Below are 19,377 nucleotides of genomic sequence, written 5' to 3' on the forward strand. Positions count from 1 at the left end.
GAACTTTTCGCCCGGCTGTATCGTCGTTCATGGGCCCTCGCTAAGGGTCTCTGTTCTCTTCGGCAAATGTACGGGCCAGTGGCTAATATCTGCTGGCTACATCGTCCATGGCTACGACGTGCTGGCCGCGGTAGGTCTCTCCTTGGCTACATCGACTGCCAAGACGAAGATTTCCTCTTCGAGTAAGTATTCTTGAGTGAAGCTGTTTCAAAGTCTCTTGCACAAGATGTTGTGGCTGGCTCGTGCCGGAGTTTCAGGGCTATGAAGCGTTTTGACCCACAGTGTAGAGAGCTCAGCTTGATCCACTTTGAAAAGTCATGCATATGTGCAAAGGCGCCGGGTATGGGGACTGGAGCCACTTTTTGCTCTTGCAGGCAAAATTTATGAGGCGGGGTAGTTTTGGTAAAGGCGGGCGACAGTTGAAGAAACCATGATGTGCCAGGCACGGAGCTGGGGGACCAGATGGCGAAACCGATTGGTTTGATGAATCTTGATGTCAGATGGCATGAGAATGACAGCGTTCGAAGGGGCTTCATTGTGGGCTATGACGTAGGAGTCTGGAAACTTCTGCTAGCTCGATGCGTGCAGTCTGTATAGACGAGTCCTTCGTTCTGCCCAGAACTTCGCTCACCGAGCGATATGTTACATGTTCCGTTGACTGGGTCATCGTTGAGGCTCATCGCCGGACTGCAGAATGACGGGGGAGAGGTGTTGAAGGTTAAGGTTCGGCACTTCTGCTAGGAGATATTCCCCGGAGCTGTCAACCTGGATCTTCGCAAGCATGCGGCTTATAGCAACCACATTCATGCAGAGTCTGCACCAACTCTTCCCTTACACAGCATAATCAAGATGTCTTTCCACTTTCCATCCGTACCAGTTGACTGCAATGTCGATTTTGATTCGAGCGCGTTGGCAGGCAAAACGGCAGTTGTGACTGGAGGTGAGAGTGGACAAGCTATACCATGATTCGCTGGCCGTGTCTAACATGCTATAGGCGCGTCTGGGCTCGGTTTGGCATTCGTCAAAGCCTTGGTCAAGGCAGGGTTTGCCTCTCTTTCAATGGCAAATCGTGGTGGGTATGAACTGATTGATTGACAGTGTCTCGGTATGCTTTGGGGATCTCAACGCTTCAGAAGGGCAGAAGCTGGAGAAGGAGTTGCCCAAGTAATTCCCATATCGCGAGTGCTCGTCAGGACACTATACTGACAGCTTGCAGCACCAAGTTTGTTCAGTGTGATGTAACAAAGTGGGACGACCAAGTCCGCTTGTTCGCGGCTGCAGCGGCTTTTTCACCTTCGAAGAAAATCCATTTCGTCGTGCCAAACGCTGGGATATCCACAACAGATGACGTCTTTTCATATGAAGGTATGGCGTGTCGGACGAAAATGCGACCCACTTGGCTAATGTGCTGTGATTCTAGCTATTGATGCCGGCCCATCAAAGCCGGATCTTAAGGCAATCGACGTCAATCTGGTTGCGGTGATGTACTCGGCGAAGCTTGCATTCCATTATTTCGTGAAGCAAAACGGAACCGAGGCGGCCCCAACGCCTATAGACACTTGCTTGGTCCTGATTGGATCTGTCGCTGCGTTCTTGGACGTTCCTCGATGTCCAGTATACTCTGCTACGAAGTGGGCTCAGCGTGGCATCATGCATGCCCTCCGACGAACAACGTATCATTACGGATCCCGCGTCAACACGATTTGTCCCTGGTATGTGGCTTGAAATCATCGTTGGCAATGCTGTTCTGACATGTCTGGGAAAGGGCCATCCGAACCAACATTCTTCCCAAAGAAATGTTCGATCGAGTGGAAGGCTTGGGTGTGGCGCTTGCCGAGGCAGACGATGCTGGACAATGTCTGTTGCGGATTCTGAGCGATCGACAGATCAACGGTCGTTCGTTGTTTGTCTCTCCTCGGAAATGGGCTCCTCGGGGCTATTTGGATCTGGATATGGAGGGCTTGCCGAGTGCGTTGACAGAGGAGATTCAGGAGGAACAGGTGAAGTTCGGCCCGCCATCATTGGGACTCTTCCTAGGTTAGACCCATCGGGTATAGATGGACCCCTGGAAGTTCGGGTCAGTCGCCCTCGGATCATTGAAATGGTTTGTTTTACGACTCGGCAGTGAGCTCTGAAGTCAAGATTGGCATTCTGTCGATCGATATTACTATCCTGTCGTAACCAATGCAAGTCACAAGACGATGTTGGGAGGTAGCGATGGACATCTCCAATGTATTGCGTAGAACTCCGGGCCCCACTTCTTCGAATTCAGTCTGGTGAGCACACCCCTCTTGTTCCCGGTCGGGACCTTCAATCTTTCGCGGTACATTTCAATAACTCGATGCTCTTTGGTTGTGAGCTGGAATGCGATCGTGGTATGGATAAGGGATGGTACCTTGGGCTCGACTCCCGTCACCTCAGTTTCTAGAATGGACCCTTGATGCGACCAGCCGTTGCCCGTCGCAACCGCCGCCGTCGCGAATTTGACGCGCTTGACGCGGGGTGGAACAACAATTTTGCCGGCTACGACGACATTGACATCGATACACAAGGTACATGCATATCGCGGTAGAATATTGGGGGACAAGAAGGAGGGCCACAAGAGAGATTGCCTGCAATGTCCACCTACTCCACTCTCGCCGTCGAGATTGACCGACTGACCTCATCGGCCTACCCCTCCCAACTCCGCACCCTTCACGCCGCCGCTGCGAATGCCACCGACGCCGACATTGCTCAATGGGCGGCAGCAAAACCATGTCTGGTGGATGGATTGGCGTGCTGCCTGATGGAGGGATTGCAGCAGTGGGCCTACGTGTTGGACATCATCACCAAATTCTCCCTCAACGCCGCCTGTCGAGATGCATTCCTGCGCAATGAGCCCACCCTCCTGCATAGCGTTGTGGCACATGCCGTCAAGAAAGGAGATAGTCGGTCGAAATATACGCGAGCGAGTGTTGCGCTGCTGTCTCGCCCGCTTCCGGATACCGTCGCTCTCCCCGCCGAGGTGCAGACATTGTTCGTGCAATTGGTCGAGCAGGCGAGCAAGAAGCCATGCGCCCAGACGATTGAACCCGTCTACATCATCCTGACAGGAACGGGAAATCTCCTGCTGGCCATCCTTTCCACCGAAGTCCTTGCCCAATTCGAGGAGAATCTGGTCAACATCCTCCGGCATGCCTCGTCGGGAGCCGCGGATCAGACCCTCTCCTTGTATTGCCTCTCCATCATGGATGTCGTGCTATGCGGCATGGGTCCCGAATTCCGTTTGACTGCCTCCTCCTACAACACCCAGGACTTCCTCGCCAGCACGCCCGTCTCTTCTCRCTGGAAGTCCGAGGCGTTGCAGCAGTTCTTCTCCGGTAACAAGGCCCAGCGTAGCACTCAACTCATTGCTCTACTCGTCCTATCTGCTCTAAGCACCTTGGATCGCCCTTCCTCCCAGATCAAGTCCGTCGTCCTGGCCAATGAGGTCATCACGGCCATTCCACCAGACCTCCGCAAGATCTGGTGTGCTGCGAACAACACCACCATCAGACGCATACAAGAGAAGCTGTGCACCCAAGACTTGGACGCTCAGCTAAAGACTCTTGGATTGCGGTTCATGGGTAAGCTGTGTGAATTCGACTCCCTCCCACATCCGGTGTTGGAGAATCTCGAGACGACGTTCCTTGATCCCACCAGCATGCAGATTGTGCACACCCTCAGCCCACATGTCAACGACTGCGACCTCTTCTCCAGCGTTCTCGCCCACGCTCCTATCAGTCTTCTGCTTCAAAATGCTGTCGACTACGCAATTCGAGCAGATGTGGCGGAGCTCGCTGCAGGACTGGATGCAATCACACGCACTATGCGAGATGCTTTGACTATTATTGAGGACCACAAGATCACAGTCCATCAAGTGCGCGAGATATTGAACGATGAGGACTTTTTACAAAAGCTTCAAGTCCTGCAAGGAACACTCGGCAACAAATGCGGCGACCAGCAGCAAGGTGAAGGCTGGTGCAAGACGGCCTTGCATAGGAAGCGGTCGAACCTCGCCCACCAAATCACCAACCTGTTGCTAAGAGCATCACAGAAGAGCAACATTGGTCCCCAGTCAATGACGCTTTTGTTGGACCTGCATGCGTCTTCTGCGAGGGGTGAAGTAGCATGCGATCATGGAAGGACATCGTGGAGAGACCATCTCAATTTTGGTCAGGCGAATGGTGTGGACGAGTCCGGAGAAGATAGCATGGATTGGAGGGAAGCACTACACACCCACTTTCGTGCTAGAGCAGAAGTGGAACAAGATGCAGTCACGACACTATTTACAAAGGCATGCGCTAGCTTGGAGGCAAGGTGCGAGAATGTTGAGAAGCCACTTCGCGAGGCGAAAGAGAAGTGTCGAGTGTTGGAAGAACACAATCAAGCTTTGCGATCGGCTTTTGCTGAGTTGGAAGCAAAGAATGCAGAAATTGGAGCAGAAATGCACGCTGTTGAGGATGAGCGAGACCAGTACATTCAAGACTTGGAACAGACGAGACATACCAGCGGTGACCTGCTGGAGAGAATTTCAAGACTTGAAGAAACTCTACGAGCATCACAAGAACAAGCTCGGGAAGAATTGCGCGAGATGCAGAGCGCCAGAGAAATGGCCACTCTTGATAATCAAGCTTCGTTGGCGAGGAAAGAAGAGCAGCTCGACGACCTTCAGGACAGATACGAGGAAACAGTTGGAGCGCTTGCGGAGAAGCGAAGACTCATGGCAGACATGGAGATTGACCTGCGTGATTCGCGTGCGAACAAAACCCGATTAGAGGAGCATGCTCGGTCTCATCAAACGGAAGTACAGGAGCTTCAGACCACGCTCGCAGATCTGGAACGTGCGAACAGAGATCTCTCCGCCAAACATTCGCGGCTGGAAAAGGAGCTGAGCTCAGCGACTTCTAACGACACAACTCGTACAGAGCAGCTCAATKCAGTCCGTAATGACCTCCAATCTCTAAAGTCAGAACACGACGGCCTCAGACGGACATACGAAAACTCCACTGCAGAGCTTGAAGCCTGCCGTCAGGATCTCCAACGTCAGAACGAGCAAATGCAGAAGCTGGAGAACTCGCATCGTGAGACTGCGGCGGACTTCCAACGGCAGCTCAAAGAGGCACACTCTCACCACGACTCGCTCTCTGCGGATGTGCAGGCCAAAGAAGCCAAGGCGACGGATCTGCAGAAGCGTGTCGAAAAGTACAAGCGCAAGTGCGAGCTCAAAGACAAACAAATCCAAGATGCGGAGGCCATGAGAGTCAATCTCATGGCTGCCATGGGAATCAGAGGGCCCGASTCTTTAGCGGTCAGATCGAAGACCCAGTCTACGCAGGAGGCTGATGATACAATGATGGATCTTGATGAGGAGAGCGAGTTCCCGCTGGAGGATCTACATACTCAACAGGGAGAGCAGAGACATGAGGAGCCGGAGCCTAAGCGTCCACGGTCTTTTTCGAGGAAATCCATGCCTGATATCATTGCTTCGAGGACCTCTGCTCGGACGAGCACACTTGGTGTTGGACGGCAGAGTTTGGGTGCTGGTAGAGCGGCATTGCAGAGTATATCTGCGAATGGTGGTGGGAGAAAGAGCTTGAATGTTGGGTTTGCAAAGGTTGCGAAGACTCCGAGTAAGAGTGTTACCGTTGTTGCTGAGGAGACGAATGGAGGCGAGGATGAGAGTACTTTTGATGGGAGTGAGCTGTTTGCGGGGACGCAGGCCGAGGGCTACGTTGACCCGGGGTTGGGCAGTGGGTGGCAGTGAGATTGTGTGGTTGCATGGTCGTGTTGGATTTAATGATCAATGTTCCGGCCAAGCAAAGTTGGGTACGTTGCTGACCATTTATGGTTCATCGTACCTGCTCCAACTTGAACCCTATGCTTTCAGATCGCTGGAGGCGATGTCACGAAGTCGAGCAGCATTTAAGCAGAGGTTCAACCTAGCCTCTCTCTTACAATGAAGTTGCACCCTTTGAAGAACTTCATTAAGGTTTCTCCACGACTTATTGGATGGAGTGTTTGTACAGCTGCACGCGGCCGCAGGTCCGCCACCTTTACCGTTACCCCTCACAGCATGCTGAGGCCTTTACGCAGTGGCCATCGAACGAAGATGATATTTCTTGAAAATCACCAGCGACAATGATATTGTCACATCTATGGCTCCCTCGATGTAGCCCCTCTCCATTACGGCGCGTCAATCCGTCGGTGTTGAGAAGACCTACTCCCCCACGATTTCTCGCTTCACGTCGCTGGCAGTCGATATCAATTTCTCGTGTCGCGGGAGGATGTGGTGCTGAAATCCGCGGAGTCGATCTCAAGAACATCAACAAGACTACGGCCGCAACGGTCCGTCAAGCACTTCTCGACCATAATGTCGTCTTCTTCCGAGAGCAAGATCTCACACCAGCGGAATTTCTCTCTTTCGCCTCGTTTTTTGGCAAACCAGTCGAATACCCCTTCGTCTCGGGAATCGATGGCTATCCCGAAGTGATAGAGGTCCTCAAAAAGGAGACGGAGACAGGGGCCAATTTCGGTGGAGTCTGGCATAGCGACACGACTTATCTGCCAGAACCACCCATGGGATCCATCTTGCTCGCTCGAGAAGTTCCTTCTGTTGGCGGTGATACCATGTGGAGTAATCAGTATGCTGCGTATGAGGCTTTATCGTCTGGACTCAAGGAGGTTCTGGGTCAGTTACGTTGCGTGCAGAGTTCGGCGAAAGCAGACGCTTCTAAGACTCGCGAGGATCGAGTCAAGGATTCTGGACGAGGAGCTGAACATATGGAAGCTTTGCATCCTGTGGTGCGGACCCATCCTGAAACGGGAAGAAAGGCGCTGTTTGTGAATGTGGCGCATACTACTAAGTTTGACGGGTGGACTGAGGAGGAGAGTATGCCGTTGTTGAAGTTTTTGTTTGGACATCAGGTGAAGTTGGAATTCACTTGTCGGTTGAGGTGAGTGTTGTGAGTGGGCGATTGAGCTGCGATGTTGATAATGTGCCGTGCTTAGATGGGATCCTGCGATGCTGGTCATGTGGGACAATCGATCCACATTGCACTATCCTTTGAACGATTACCATGGTCAGCGGAGGCGTATGCATCGAATCACACTTGCTGGAGACGTGCCGCGGTAGGGGTTCGGTGTGAGGGTCTTGACAGGAGGTGAAAGCACCGTACATTCTCTCAAAGCTTTCCGAAAATGCTATGGAGATGAACTCACAAGGAGCTGCAGCAAAGATTTCGACCGCTTCTCTTAACTACGGTTGCAAGCCACGAGGCCCGATGGACTCCTCCCAGTATACCAGAAGGTAGCGTCAAGATGGAGAACAAGCATGTCTAGAAATGTATGGGACACACGATGGCAAGTCGTTACCTTTTGCACGCCAAACACGCCGGAGTCTGTTACATAATAGGGGAATCACTTGCGATGCGAACTATACCCATGTGCAATGATATTTCAAAATGCAGCTACCGTAGAGAGAGCCCGAAGCGTCCTACATCTCATGCATGAATTTCCCGGCAAGCTTGGTTTTGGCTCGTTTACTATCCTATGAAGATGTAAGTGAGGGTGCTGGTCGACTAGCAATGTTTTCGGTGAAGGTTTCCCTCCGACCTACAAAGGAATACCTTACCTGCTGCCGCTGCTGCCTCCCTATTACGTAAGACCTTCCAATTGACTTCTTCTGTTTCACTTCACTTCTGGTCAGAAACCAACAAGTACTCAACATCATTCTAATTCAGCATGACATCTATTACCCTCAACACGTTGCCGGCAGACATTCTGCTCCTCATCTCAAAATATCTGGACTCAACAATGCTGTTGAACTTGGCGCTGGTCGACAAGCAAATCTATGCCTCTGCCTGCCAGACGATGTTCCGCTCGATAACGCTGAAAGCTGCAAACCTACGGGCGGAYATCGATACGTGGGGCCATATTCTACTGCGAAACTCGGCCATGGAAGTTGTTCGCCACTTGCGTGTTGATGGCGGACCAGAAGCCGTTGAACACTTCCCATCATCTAAAGACGAAGCCTCGGAGACGGACTTCACGCCATTATTGGCGTTTCTCAACAAGCTGTCTGCCTTGACAAGAATTACTTGGACGTGCGTTTCCCAATTCCCAGAGGCCATCCTAGACGCCATCCACCATCGCTTTCCATCTTGCCAAGTTCACCTGGATAAGCTCCGACTGTATAGTGTTTTCGATACCTCTCTCCACGCGTACGAAGAGCGATTGCTATCATCTCCCAATCTCCATACCGTTCGTTGTGGAATCAATATAGGCCACGACAAGGTCTTTTTGCGAGTGTTGAGTTTAGCCCGCAATATCAAGAACCTCGACCTCAACAATGGCAAAGACTGTGTGGTGCTTCCAAAGGCATATCTTGAAATTCCACAAGACTCACCTTGGTTACTCGCCAAGGGCCCTCCGAGCCATCTTGAAAGTCTGGTTTATCCGGGCTCCCTAGATCTGGTTACATTGACCATGTGGATGAATGCCATAGACACAACCACCCGGCTTCGTAATTTGGTCCTGGAAAACATTTGGGGTCATAAGGCCCGACCTGACTCCTTCGAATACATGCGGCAAATGTGCGACTTCAGAATGCTCGACAAGCTTGATCTACATGTCCCCACAACAAGCAGCGATGTCGATGAGAATGCCTTGGCTGTAGCCGCCCGATCCTTTCTCTGTAGCCTACGGCCACTCTCTACACTCACGCTCTCTGGTGATTTGGATTACACACTGCTGAGACTAGTACTCGAACATCATGGTCAAAAGCTGCGAACTTTGAATCTAAATCCATCAGTAGGAAACATATATCCCGACGGGATTTATCTGAACCGTGTCGCAGGTACCTCCCAAGAACTGTCTCTGCTACTATCGCATTGTCTACTTCTAAAAGAATTATCAATCCCCATCCCACGCACATGCGGTGACAAACATGAGACAGCTATTTATAGCGTAATAGGTTCGCTACCTCGTCTACAAAACGTCCATATCATCCTCGATGCCAGAAACCCAGCCTACTTCGAAGAGCCAGAATTATGGGACGAAGAAGAAATACCCACTGCCACAGATTTCGATAATTGGGACAATGAATTCTTAGGCAACTGGGCGCCTGAGCAAGGGCTTGGGCCACGAAAAGGTTCCACTCGCAAAGCATTCATCAATAGCGCCATCGACGAGATTCTCGTACAGAGGATTTTCGAAATCATCGATGCTGCTAAGCCTGAATGTTCGTTGTCTCTAGAGGAAGTATCTTTCACGGCCCTTCCTGGCGGATACACAGGCGATGGAGTGACGTCTGTTGGTATCGTTGATGTTTGTGACATCATGGCAAAACATTGGATTGTGCGTCGTAATCCTAGGGATGATAAAAGGGACCAAATTGATTGTATGGAATGGTCTGGTGATTTTTCTAGATTTGAGACCCGGGAAGCCAGAAGGGGTATTTCGAGAGATGAAGGATATTTTGAGTGGGATTGCGGATGAATGGGGGACTATTGGGCCGATTTTTAGGAAGTTGTGGCCTTCTGCACGGGAAGGGTATGAGGGTTTTGAAGGATGGGAGGGGGATTGGTATTGGTGAAGAGCTATAACAGATCGAGAGCTCCATCGACATGTCATGCACCCCGCAACACAATAAGCGTGTGCTAGATTACAAAGCTCGTAATACCTGCAGGTGTCAAGGCTTCCAGGCGGTGTGTGCATAGATGTATAGAACGCATTCAATTCGCACGAAACAAAGCACCCATATGACGGCCAACACTGATGGTGAAATCACATACCGTGAAGTATATATACAATTGAGCTGACAAAGGACAACAAAACGACCCTATGGAATACGTCACTCAAGCAGGGGTCAAGTTCCGCAATGGTCCCGTGCAGGGTTTATGTATGAATCGCATMATTTGCCGGCTGACTCGCGGAAGCTTACCGAATGRCGGGATATAAAGTATTCGACTGTTCCAACGAGGACTTACATCACATTTCTATCGTTCTGTCGAAGAAGTTAAAAATGCCTCAGCTAGACGACTATATTAACAAGGACGGAGATCCTTTGATCACGGATACCACAAGATCCATCTTGACGCAGTATAGCAAGATACCAGAGACGGAATTGATCGGTCATATCAGAGGCATTGTGAGGGACAAACTGAGAATAACGGCGTGATCTATATGCTAATCATATATATCGCAGCGTGACAAAGCTTGGGAGGTTTTCAACTATCCTTGCATTGGGTCTTATAATTTCCTGGACTTTAGTATCCGAGACCACGCAATCTATGAAGAGGTGGTGAGACGAGTGAAGGAAGGTGCAACCCTTATTGATCTGGGATGCTGTTTTGGGTGAGTTCTTAAAGGAGGAGGAGTCGATGACCTACATACAGCATAGGAACTGACTTTCCCTTCYTATAGCCAAGATATTCGCAAGTTGATCGTAGATGGCTGTCCAGCCGAGAATCTCTTAGGCACGGAACTCGAACCTGCTTTTATCAATTTCGGCTATGATCTTTTCCGCGATCGAGAAAGTCTCCAAGCCAGCACTTTCAAAACTGGCGACTTCTTCGACTCGGAGACGCCGTACAATCTCCCCGAGCAGTCTTTCGATTTCATGCATTCGGCATCCTTCTTCCACTTGTTCACCTGGGATGAGCAATTGGATGCCTTCTCACGTGGTATTCGACTGTTGAAGCGGAAGCCTGGATGTCTGATTTTCGGTCGACAGGCGATTAGGGACGTTGCTGGACCGTTTGAGGAATTGAAGGTGCGATCTGGGCCAATGTTTATGCATAACGAAGAGTCCTTTCGCAAATTTTTGGGAGATGTGTCGATGAAGACGGGRGTTCAGTTTGATATTGATATTCGTGTTTTGGACAAGGTTGGTCAGAGGGCCATGGGGGTGTGGCAAGATCTGCACTTTGTATTGCGGACTGTGTAGTATGAAGTGGCGTTGCAGTGGCTAGGGTCATTTAAATATAAACACATAGCTTTGGGTGGATTGACAGCAAGATCTGTACTGGACAACTTTTCCCAGCTTCTGTCGTGGTCTATTTGCTGTGGTGGTCTATACCGTTGATATTGTTGTAGCCGACATCGGCGTGCTTATGTCATGGTATGCAAACCACAACGAAGGACGGAGAACACTTTCTTGGTAGTCATCTGCAACGTTTCCGGCGAAATGGAAGACTCCACGACAACGACCACGCCGAGCCGAGCCGGCAAGCCGTCGACTCGCAGCAGGAACCACGAGGACAAATCCGGCAGCACATTCGGGGGACTTSCATCGAAGACGCGGCGCGTGTGTGAGTGAAGGTCGATTGAAAGGTCTCTCTCTGGTCACACGGACAAGCACCCATCAATATCATTGAATCACCAACGGTATACTTTCAAAGGACCCGGCAACTTCCCTGGAAGCCCAGCATATATTTATTTATTTATACCTCACCGCTCGGTATGGACTACTTTGAGCACAACCCGGCGCCGGGACAGCTCAGCCAGCTTTCCACCGACGCCAAGTCCTTCATCGGGCAACACTCGTCGGCATCCCGTCGAGTGGCACTCGTGACCTCAGGCGGCACCACCGTTCCCTTAGAGAATCAAACGGTCCGCTTCATCGACAACTTCTCGGCAGGTACCCGTGGCGCCTGCTCCGCCGAGTACTTTCTCGAAAATGGATATGCCGTCATCTTTCTGCACAGACAATTCTCCCTGCTGCCATACTCTCGCCACTACTCACACTCTACCAATTGCTTTCTCGACTACCTGACCGGGACTGAGGACGGTCCTGTCGTGGTACAGAATGAGTATCAGCAGCAAATGGCCGGGGTGCTGCGAAGGTACCGCAAAGCCAAAAAGGAGAACACGCTCCTGCTTCTCCCTTTCACCACCGTTAATGAATATCTGTGGTATCTCCGCGAATTGGCCATGCAAATGCAGCCACTCGGTGCCGATGCCCTCTTCTATCTTGCCGCCGCAGTGAGCGACTTCTTCGTGCCAGCAGAGCGAATGGTTGAGCACAAGATTCAGAGTTCGGAAGATTTCAACAAACCGAATGGAAGTGCGGGGACGCGAGAAGATCAAGAAAAAGCTCCCGCGGCTCACATGGATGGCGGCTCTCTCATCATCGATCTGGATCCTGTTCCGAAATTCTTGAAACTGCTCGTTGATGAGTGGTCACCGCATGCCATGATAGTCAGCTTCAAGCTCGAGACCGACCCAGCGTTGTTGGGTATAAAAGCTCAGACGGCGTTGGACAAGTACTCGCATCACTTGGTGATTGGAAACTTGCTAAACACTCGGAAATGGGAGGTCTTGTTCGTGAGCAAGCAGGATGGAGAGAAGTGGCTTCGTGTGCCAGAGTCGCAGAGAGTTGGGTCGGGAGGAAAGGGTGGTGTTGGGGAAGTGGAGATTGAGAGCTGGATTGTACCTGAAGTCGCGCGACTGCATGGCATTTTGATCGGCAAGGACGGGATGAACGACAGAGACGATGGGCCGAAGATGAGGCGTTTCTCAACAAGCTGATGTTCGTTAGATATGGTGGAATACGATAGATACTTTTGCTAACTTGTGGACATCTATTGGATTGCATCTATGACAGCTCTTCGAATCACCTCTGAGCCTATGATGTTTCCATTCAATAGAACCTTGAAATACATTCTGCTTCATCAAACATTCCGAAAAAGCATAGACTGCAGCAGTATCCTCATCCCAACTAAACCCAACACTCCCCCCCACTCTACCTATCCTCAATAACCGAAATCTCCTCCGCTCCCTCCTCCCCACGATTCATCAGCATAACAAACCTCCTTAACGGCTCCAAATTCATCTTCTCCTCCACAAGTTCCCCCTCCAGGAGATAAACTTCCTGAAAAGCCAGACTGACCTCCTCAACTTTAGTCCCCAGCGATCTCGCACCCAGTTCTTGCACATAACCCTGCTTCGCCAAAATTTGACAGACTTTCCCATCGTCGTTTACGGTAAGCAGACAGCGGCCGATGAATCTTAAAACAGGYGCTTTGAGATCAATATCTTTACGAACTTGATCATGGAGTTGCAGGAGAAATTTGTGTGCGACGGTGGCTTGTTCTCCGGGACTGAAGGGAAAAAGGGGATGATTGTGTTGATGCGTCCTGTTACTGCTGGCTTGTAGCAACAAAATTCTAGTTAGTGCGGATTTTTTCGATGTTGTTGTTGTTGGGATGATGGGTAGATATATGTAGGTAAGGTACTTACAGAGTAGAGAGTCGTGAAGAGTTTCCGTAGTTCTTGCTGGAGTGATTGAATGGAGATTTTATGGATATCTTCATCTTTCCGACACGCGATATGTTTGGCGTGGAATTTGGAAATTGTTGTGTCGCCTTTATTGGTGGCGAGGATCCAGATGACTTTTCTGCAGTCGATGAGTGTGTTGCTTGCTCTTTCGCGATACTCGCCTGAGGGGGGGAATATTAGCTGACTAGGTTGCTAGCAATATAGTTCCTTTTGTATAAAACTCACCACTATCCATGACTTTCAACAAAGCATCACGCACTTCTTTCTCCGTCTTATCATACTCATCCAGAAATACCACGGTCGTTTTACCCGCACTCTGCGCGAGAAAATTATTCAACGGAGAACCTTTAGCATGATCCGCATAGCCACACGAAGGCTGTCTCCTTCTCAGACCGGGGACAGAGAAAGCGTAGATTACAAATACTTCTCGGATGTTGTATCCGAACCCTATTCCTGCCTTAATTCCTGCCTTACTCTAATCTCTGTCCACCGATCTAAGGAAAATCCGAGCTTTTCGGTTGAAATGCCACTACCAAACATTAACATTAGCGCTATACCGTAAATACACTTTTTTTAACGTTAGAGGCTATAGAGGATAAGATTATAAGTTTATGAATCCACTTTTTATATAAATGCGACGTTGCGTTATTAAGAAATAAATTGTTAATATAGCCTACTCTAAGCCGGCTAGCTATAGACCGCCTTACTATAACTAAGTCGAAATACCGCACTACCCGTATAAACTATATATTACTTCGCTAAGGGTAATTAGCATCGTACGGTTATTGTTTATATAGGGTTTATACCTAGATTACTATTCCTAAAGGCCGATATAGCCTATCTAGGGTAGAGGGCGGCGAGGTCGATATTATAAATCTTTAATATAGATACGCGAGCTGCCTTAGATTAGCCTAATAATTATATCTACTACTAAGCTTTTATCTATACTAGTAAAGGTCGCTATCTTACTAGTATATTTCGGAAATCTATTAAATCTTAGCCTAAAAACGACTAACTCGACGATACTAGCTAGATAAGTAGATATACGGGATTTCTTAATAGCACGTAATTCTTATACTAGTAAGAAGTTTCTAGTATTATATGTTATAGTTTATTGTCGAGTTCGTAATTCTATATACTAGCCGAGCTTAGGGGAGGACTTCTTAATAGCATATAGATCGTATACTAGTAAGAATAATAAGCCTATATCTATTTAGAGCTCGCACGATATCTCCTAGAGTCGTTATATTATCCGTATTATCCTCCGAGCTTCCTATAGGTTCCCGGGAGTAGCGCGTAGCTTAGGCTAGTACATCTTATTAGCATACGATCTATATGCTAGTAAGAAGTCTTCCCCTAAGCTCGGCTAGACTTAGGTAGATAGTCCGTAGCTTATACATTTACTTCCCGCTTCCCGCCCTTTCTAGCGCTATTTTAAAACTACCTATATGCTAGTTTATTCGTTTGTTCTTCTACTTCTATTCTCGTTCGAGTACCGACTATTCCTACGCGTAGTCTATACCTACATAACATCTACTACTATAATACCTACTACTATAATACCTACTACTACCGTAGTAGTAGCTATAGCCGTAGCTATATATATTCTATACTATAGTATCTAGCTTCTCGTTATTAGAGCTATACTCGGAAGATGTTAATATATCTATTTAGACTCCCGCGGTTAACCCTAACCCTAACCCTATAGCTAGCCTAAATAACGCTATAGCAGGTTTAATAAGTAGTAATATACCGTCTTCCGAAGATATCGAAAACGATCGTGCTAAGCGCGCGAAGGAGCGTAGATTCCGCTAGAGGATACTCGAGAAGGCCTACCTCCGCCGCGTAGGGGGTACTATTCTAGAAGAAGATAAAGACGAAGAAGAATAGGACGTCGATAATAATTTATAGATAAGCGATAAGGAGTCTAAGCCCGAAGAAGATATCGAGGAAGAAGATGTCGATAAGGATATCGATAAGAATATCGATAAGGATATCGATAAGGATATCGCGAGGAATGTCGTAGGGAATATCGAGGAGGATCCGGATATACTAATCGACGAGGAGCTCGATAAAGAAGACGTAGTTAGTAGTAGGTAGACGAGAAGGACCTAGGAGTAGAAGTTAAAGGATATTATAACTACTATTAATAAGACCTATATTAAGATCTATATTGAATATTAGTCGGAGGTTCGCGGAATTTTAGAGGTGGAGTACAAGAGTAACTTAATCTTTAACTAGCTTACTGTCTCCGAYAGGCAGTACTTAAAAGTAGGAACTAATGTGTTAATTAAGTTAATTGAGTTAATTGAGTTAATTATCTAGAGATGTGTCTCCATCTCCTAAGAAGAGATTTTACCCCACATAGAGTCACGTGACCTTGTAGCTACTTAGCTCTCTGTTATGTTAGATGTATAGCTATTCTATAACTGCACTTTCTAACACTCCCACTTAGGATAGAATGGACTATATACATTTCCCCAGATCTTTTAAGATTCTATTAAGTGTAGAAAGGTGGTTCTATAGCCTAGTAGTATAATTCTATCTTAGCTACTATCTTAGTGCAATTCCTTAACTTAGTATTATATAATCGAATATATCCGGAGGACATATTCGATTATATGCTTTTGCTAAATTTTGGAATGCTTATTATATGCTAAGATGATTTATATATGTCTAGAAGTTTAGACTAGTAAGAGGTTTAGTTAGGCTATCTGCAACTATTTCTTTTRTTAGAAGGTATTCTATATAGATCTTCTTTTGCTACTAAAGTCTTCTTATAAAGTTGTATATAATGTTAATATACTTTAACCTTTTATAAACATGTGCATCCTTTATAAGGGTGAGGCAGGCTTAGTTGTCCCTAAAGAGTTAAACTAGCCTAAGCTATTTAGCTATGTCCTTTCCTGCTTTAATTGTTAGTTAAAAAGCAGATAATCTAATAAGCTTAGTTTGACCTATTTCTCTAAGCAATGCTAAAAGGAACTATAATTGTTTTGCACATGCATTTATTGCTATAAACTTAGCTTCTATTATAGAAGTTGCTACAGATTTCTGCTTCTTGCTTATCTATAAAATTAGGGCATTACATAACTTAAACACATTTCCTAGGATAGAGATCCTGTCTAACTTGTCTATTACAAAGTCTAAGTCTAAGTACCTAATTAAGCATCTAGATCCAGATCTTATAAAGGTTAATCTAAGGTTAGGAAATAATCTTAGGTACCTTAAGACTTTCTTTAAAGCTTTTAGGTAGGCTTTAGATAGATTACTTAAAAATGCACTTAGCTTTCTAATTGCAAAGGCAATRTCTAGTCTTRTTATAATTATTAGCTACATCTATGTTCTAATTRTTATCTAGTATTCCTCCTTGCTACATCTCTTATTATTTAGGCCTAACTTAACAAGCCCCTTATAATTGTCTATTAGTAAGAGAGTTGGCTTTAAGGATTTTAACTTAATGCCTAGTTTCTAAAGACTTTCCTAAATGTAATAGCTTTAATCTAGTTTTAGGGTTCTAAGCTTCCTGTTTCTTATAATGTTTATTCCTAGGATTCTAGATAGTTCTCTAWGATCCTTAATCTTAAAGATCTTTCYAAATTCCTTCTTAAACTAGTTTATAGAGTTTATTAATAGGGCAGCAATTRGAATATTATTAACATATGTTATAACTATAAGATTCTTTCTATAATAGAACATTAGACATAGGTTAACCTCTAACTAAACAAATCCTAAATCTTTAAGCTTTAAAACATAAAGCTAATTCTAGTCTCTAGCAGCTTGCTTTAATCTATATAGGCTTCTTAGGATTTTTAGAACTTAGCTAGGGGGAAGATCCACTCCTTTAGGTAGGGCTATAAAAATGTCTTYTTAGAGGTAACTATTTRTAAAAGCACTATTAACATCTATAAGATAGAGTTCCTAGTCTTCCTTATAGACTATAGCTATAAATGTTCTTAAGGTTTTATGTCTAATAGTTAGTGCAAAAGTCTCCTTAAAATTAATCCTATATTTCTGTAAAAAACCCCTTGCTATAAGTCTTGCTTTTAACTTATTAAGGGCACTACTTGCTAATCTTTTTATAGCAAAGACCTATTTTAAGGTTATAAGGTTTGATCCTTTTAGAGCAACAGTTAGTTCCTAGGTCTAGTTGCTTRTAAGTGAATCCAGTTCCTTCTAGATTGCTTCTATCTAYATTRCTCCCTATTCTTTATCTCCTACTGCTTCCTTATAGGTAGCTAGAACTAGGATATTCTGCTAGTATGCAGTTTAGGTAGCTGTTGCAGAGAAAGCAAGTTTATAGAAGATGTCTTATATTTCTAGGTCCTAGCCTAGTTCAGAGATTACAGCTAATAGGGCCTATACAATCTCTATTACTTCTCTATTAGGATTCTAATCCTTTAGCCTCTCTTAGCTTATCTCCTAAAGGATTTTTAGTCCTTTAGATTTAGATTTAAATCCTTCTACATTACTTATAGCTTTTCTCTTTCTTTGCTCTACCTAAGGTRGAGAATTAACTTAGTCCTTAATTTTCTGGAATTCCCCTATATTTGCTAGGGGAGGAGGAATCTAAACAAATGCTATAGGGGCTGACTTTTTAGTTATAGGTTCCTAGATTAGAATAGGTTTAGGTCTTAGTATATTAGCTAGCCTTCTAAGTGGTTTTCTCTGTAGTGCATTTAAGGAAAGATGCTTAGATTAAAACTTYAAATCCAAATTACCCCCCCTCTTTTCYTTAAAGAATACYAYATTTAAGTGCTRTTTTAYAGCTCTTATATCTRGATCCTAGAAAAGCYAGGATTTTAATGTTCCTTTAATATATCCTACAAATACTGCATCCTTTCCTCTGTTTATAAGTTTGTTACTCCTTACCTATCTAGGTTAGGATTTTAGGTCTATATACATAATAGCTTAGCACCCCTAAACTCTTAGATAATGTATAGTTAGCTTTATTCCTGTAAATGCTTCTTTAGGTAATAGCTTAAAGCCCTTAACTTTAGGACTATTTAGCAGCCTGTTCCTTATTTTAAACTAGGCTACTAGGGCTTTAGGCTAAAATTCAATTAGCATTCCTAATTCTTTAATTATTGCCCTTACTRCATCTTCTAATGTTTAGATAGATCTTTCTACAACTCTATTCTAAATAGAGTTATATGCATCTGTTATATTAAAGTGGATTCCTAAATCCTTCTCCTACTGTTTTAGTAGACTAGTAAGTTTAGGTGTATTGTCTAATCTTGTTGTCTTTAATTTTAAAGATGTTTTTCTTTTAGCTTTTAGCTTCTAGATTTTTAGAGCAGCTAGGGCATCCTCTCTGCTAATAAGTAGGTATCCCTATTTCTTTCTTAAGAAGTTGTTAACAATTTCYAGCTAGTATTAATATCCTAATCTGGACTTTAGGAGAGGGCTATAGATGTCTAGGGACATAAGCTTAAGTACCTAAGGTTTTCTCTTAGTAACTTTTCCTTTGTGTTTCTTTATCTTTATAAGAGYATAGACTYTGCACTTTTCCTTATAGTCTTCTAGGAGTTAGATTAGATCCTTTAAGTCTRTTACTTTATRGACATTCTTAAGAAGATTCTTGCTAAAATAGCTAAATCTTCTGTRCTAAAGCTCCTACTAATTTAGTAACTCTCTTATAGCAAATCCTATTTCCTTACTTTCTTCCTTTTCTTCTTTTACTAATRAAATAAGAGCCYTCTCCTAGAGGGACTCTAAAACTTCTAAAATAAATAGAACACTATTCTRGATTCTAGTCTGGACAATAGGAGTTCTATCCTATAACACTAGAGTAAACTAGGGTRGTTAAACACTATACTAATAGCTRAACTAATTCTAAGAAACAAGATTAACTCCTAAATYAGGTAYAAACAAAACTTTATTAAGYAAGATTTTCTTCCTATTCTRGCCTCCTATAACTGCTTTTCCCTTATRTRTAGCTTRTAGCTATCYACCCCTAACCTTAATCTATTTCTTCCTTTAAAGTAGAATTATAGATCTAAAGAGTTGTAGTTAGTTAGTTATATAGGATAAGGCACAGGAGTCTAGTAACYATTCTAAGGAGGTTAACTTGCCTTT

At 45.6% G+C, this 19,377-nt stretch overlaps 7 protein-coding genes; 6 read left to right on the top strand and 1 right to left on the bottom strand.

Annotated features, from left to right (window-relative positions):
- Positions 1-849: 849 nt before the first annotated feature.
- On the top strand, positions 850-2,042 carry RCC_01079 (related to short-chain alcohol dehydrogenase; the record flags this gene model as incomplete). XM_023766327.1 has 6 exons in its annotated part: positions 850-940; positions 995-1,043; positions 1,099-1,164; positions 1,217-1,365; positions 1,421-1,712; positions 1,766-2,042. 6 exons carry the CDS (start codon positions 850-852, stop codon positions 2,040-2,042), a joined length of 924 nt encoding a protein of 307 aa, XP_023622095.1.
- A 575-nt stretch (positions 2,043-2,617) lies between these two features.
- On the top strand, positions 2,618-5,785 carry RCC_12305 (uncharacterized protein; the record flags this gene model as incomplete). Its single annotated transcript, XM_023766328.1, has 1 exon — positions 2,618-5,785. One exon carries the CDS (start codon positions 2,618-2,620, stop codon positions 5,783-5,785), a length of 3,168 nt encoding a protein of 1,055 aa, XP_023622096.1.
- A 374-nt stretch (positions 5,786-6,159) lies between these two features.
- On the top strand, positions 6,160-7,153 carry RCC_12306 (related to Alpha-ketoglutarate-dependent taurine dioxygenase; the record flags this gene model as incomplete). XM_023766329.1 has 2 exons in its annotated part: positions 6,160-6,974; positions 7,030-7,153. 2 exons carry the CDS (start codon positions 6,160-6,162, stop codon positions 7,151-7,153), a joined length of 939 nt encoding a protein of 312 aa, XP_023622097.1.
- Positions 7,154-7,761: 608 nt separating this feature from the next.
- Positions 7,762-9,516, top strand: RCC_12307 (uncharacterized protein; the record flags this gene model as incomplete). Its single annotated transcript, XM_023766330.1, has 1 exon — positions 7,762-9,516. One exon carries the CDS (start codon positions 7,762-7,764, stop codon positions 9,514-9,516), a length of 1,755 nt encoding a protein of 584 aa, XP_023622098.1.
- Positions 9,517-10,042: 526 nt separating this feature from the next.
- On the top strand, positions 10,043-10,966 carry RCC_12308 (uncharacterized protein; the record flags this gene model as incomplete). XM_023766331.1 has 3 exons in its annotated part: positions 10,043-10,168; positions 10,226-10,374; positions 10,444-10,966. 3 exons carry the CDS (start codon positions 10,043-10,045, stop codon positions 10,964-10,966), a joined length of 798 nt encoding a protein of 265 aa, XP_023622099.1.
- A 515-nt stretch (positions 10,967-11,481) lies between these two features.
- Positions 11,482-12,549, top strand: RCC_01080 (related to phosphopantothenate-cysteine ligase; the record flags this gene model as incomplete). The annotated part of the gene is made up of 1 exon (XM_023766332.1): positions 11,482-12,549. The coding sequence occupies one exon, from the start codon at positions 11,482-11,484 to the stop codon at positions 12,547-12,549; it is 1,068 nt and encodes a 355-aa protein (XP_023622100.1).
- A 480-nt stretch (positions 12,550-13,029) lies between these two features.
- On the bottom strand, positions 13,030-13,534 carry RCC_12309 (uncharacterized protein; the record flags this gene model as incomplete). XM_023766333.1 has 3 exons in its annotated part: positions 13,030-13,170; positions 13,261-13,460; positions 13,525-13,534. 3 exons carry the CDS (start codon positions 13,532-13,534, stop codon positions 13,030-13,032), a joined length of 351 nt encoding a protein of 116 aa, XP_023622101.1.
- Between the last annotated feature and the right edge of the window lie 5,843 nt (positions 13,535-19,377).

The sequence above is a fragment of the Ramularia collo-cygni genome (genome assembly GCF_900074925.1).
Source record: "Ramularia collo-cygni strain URUG2 genome assembly, contig: RCC_scaffold01, whole genome shotgun sequence".
NCBI classification, from domain to species: Eukaryota; Fungi; Ascomycota; class Dothideomycetes; order Mycosphaerellales; family Mycosphaerellaceae; genus Ramularia; species Ramularia collo-cygni.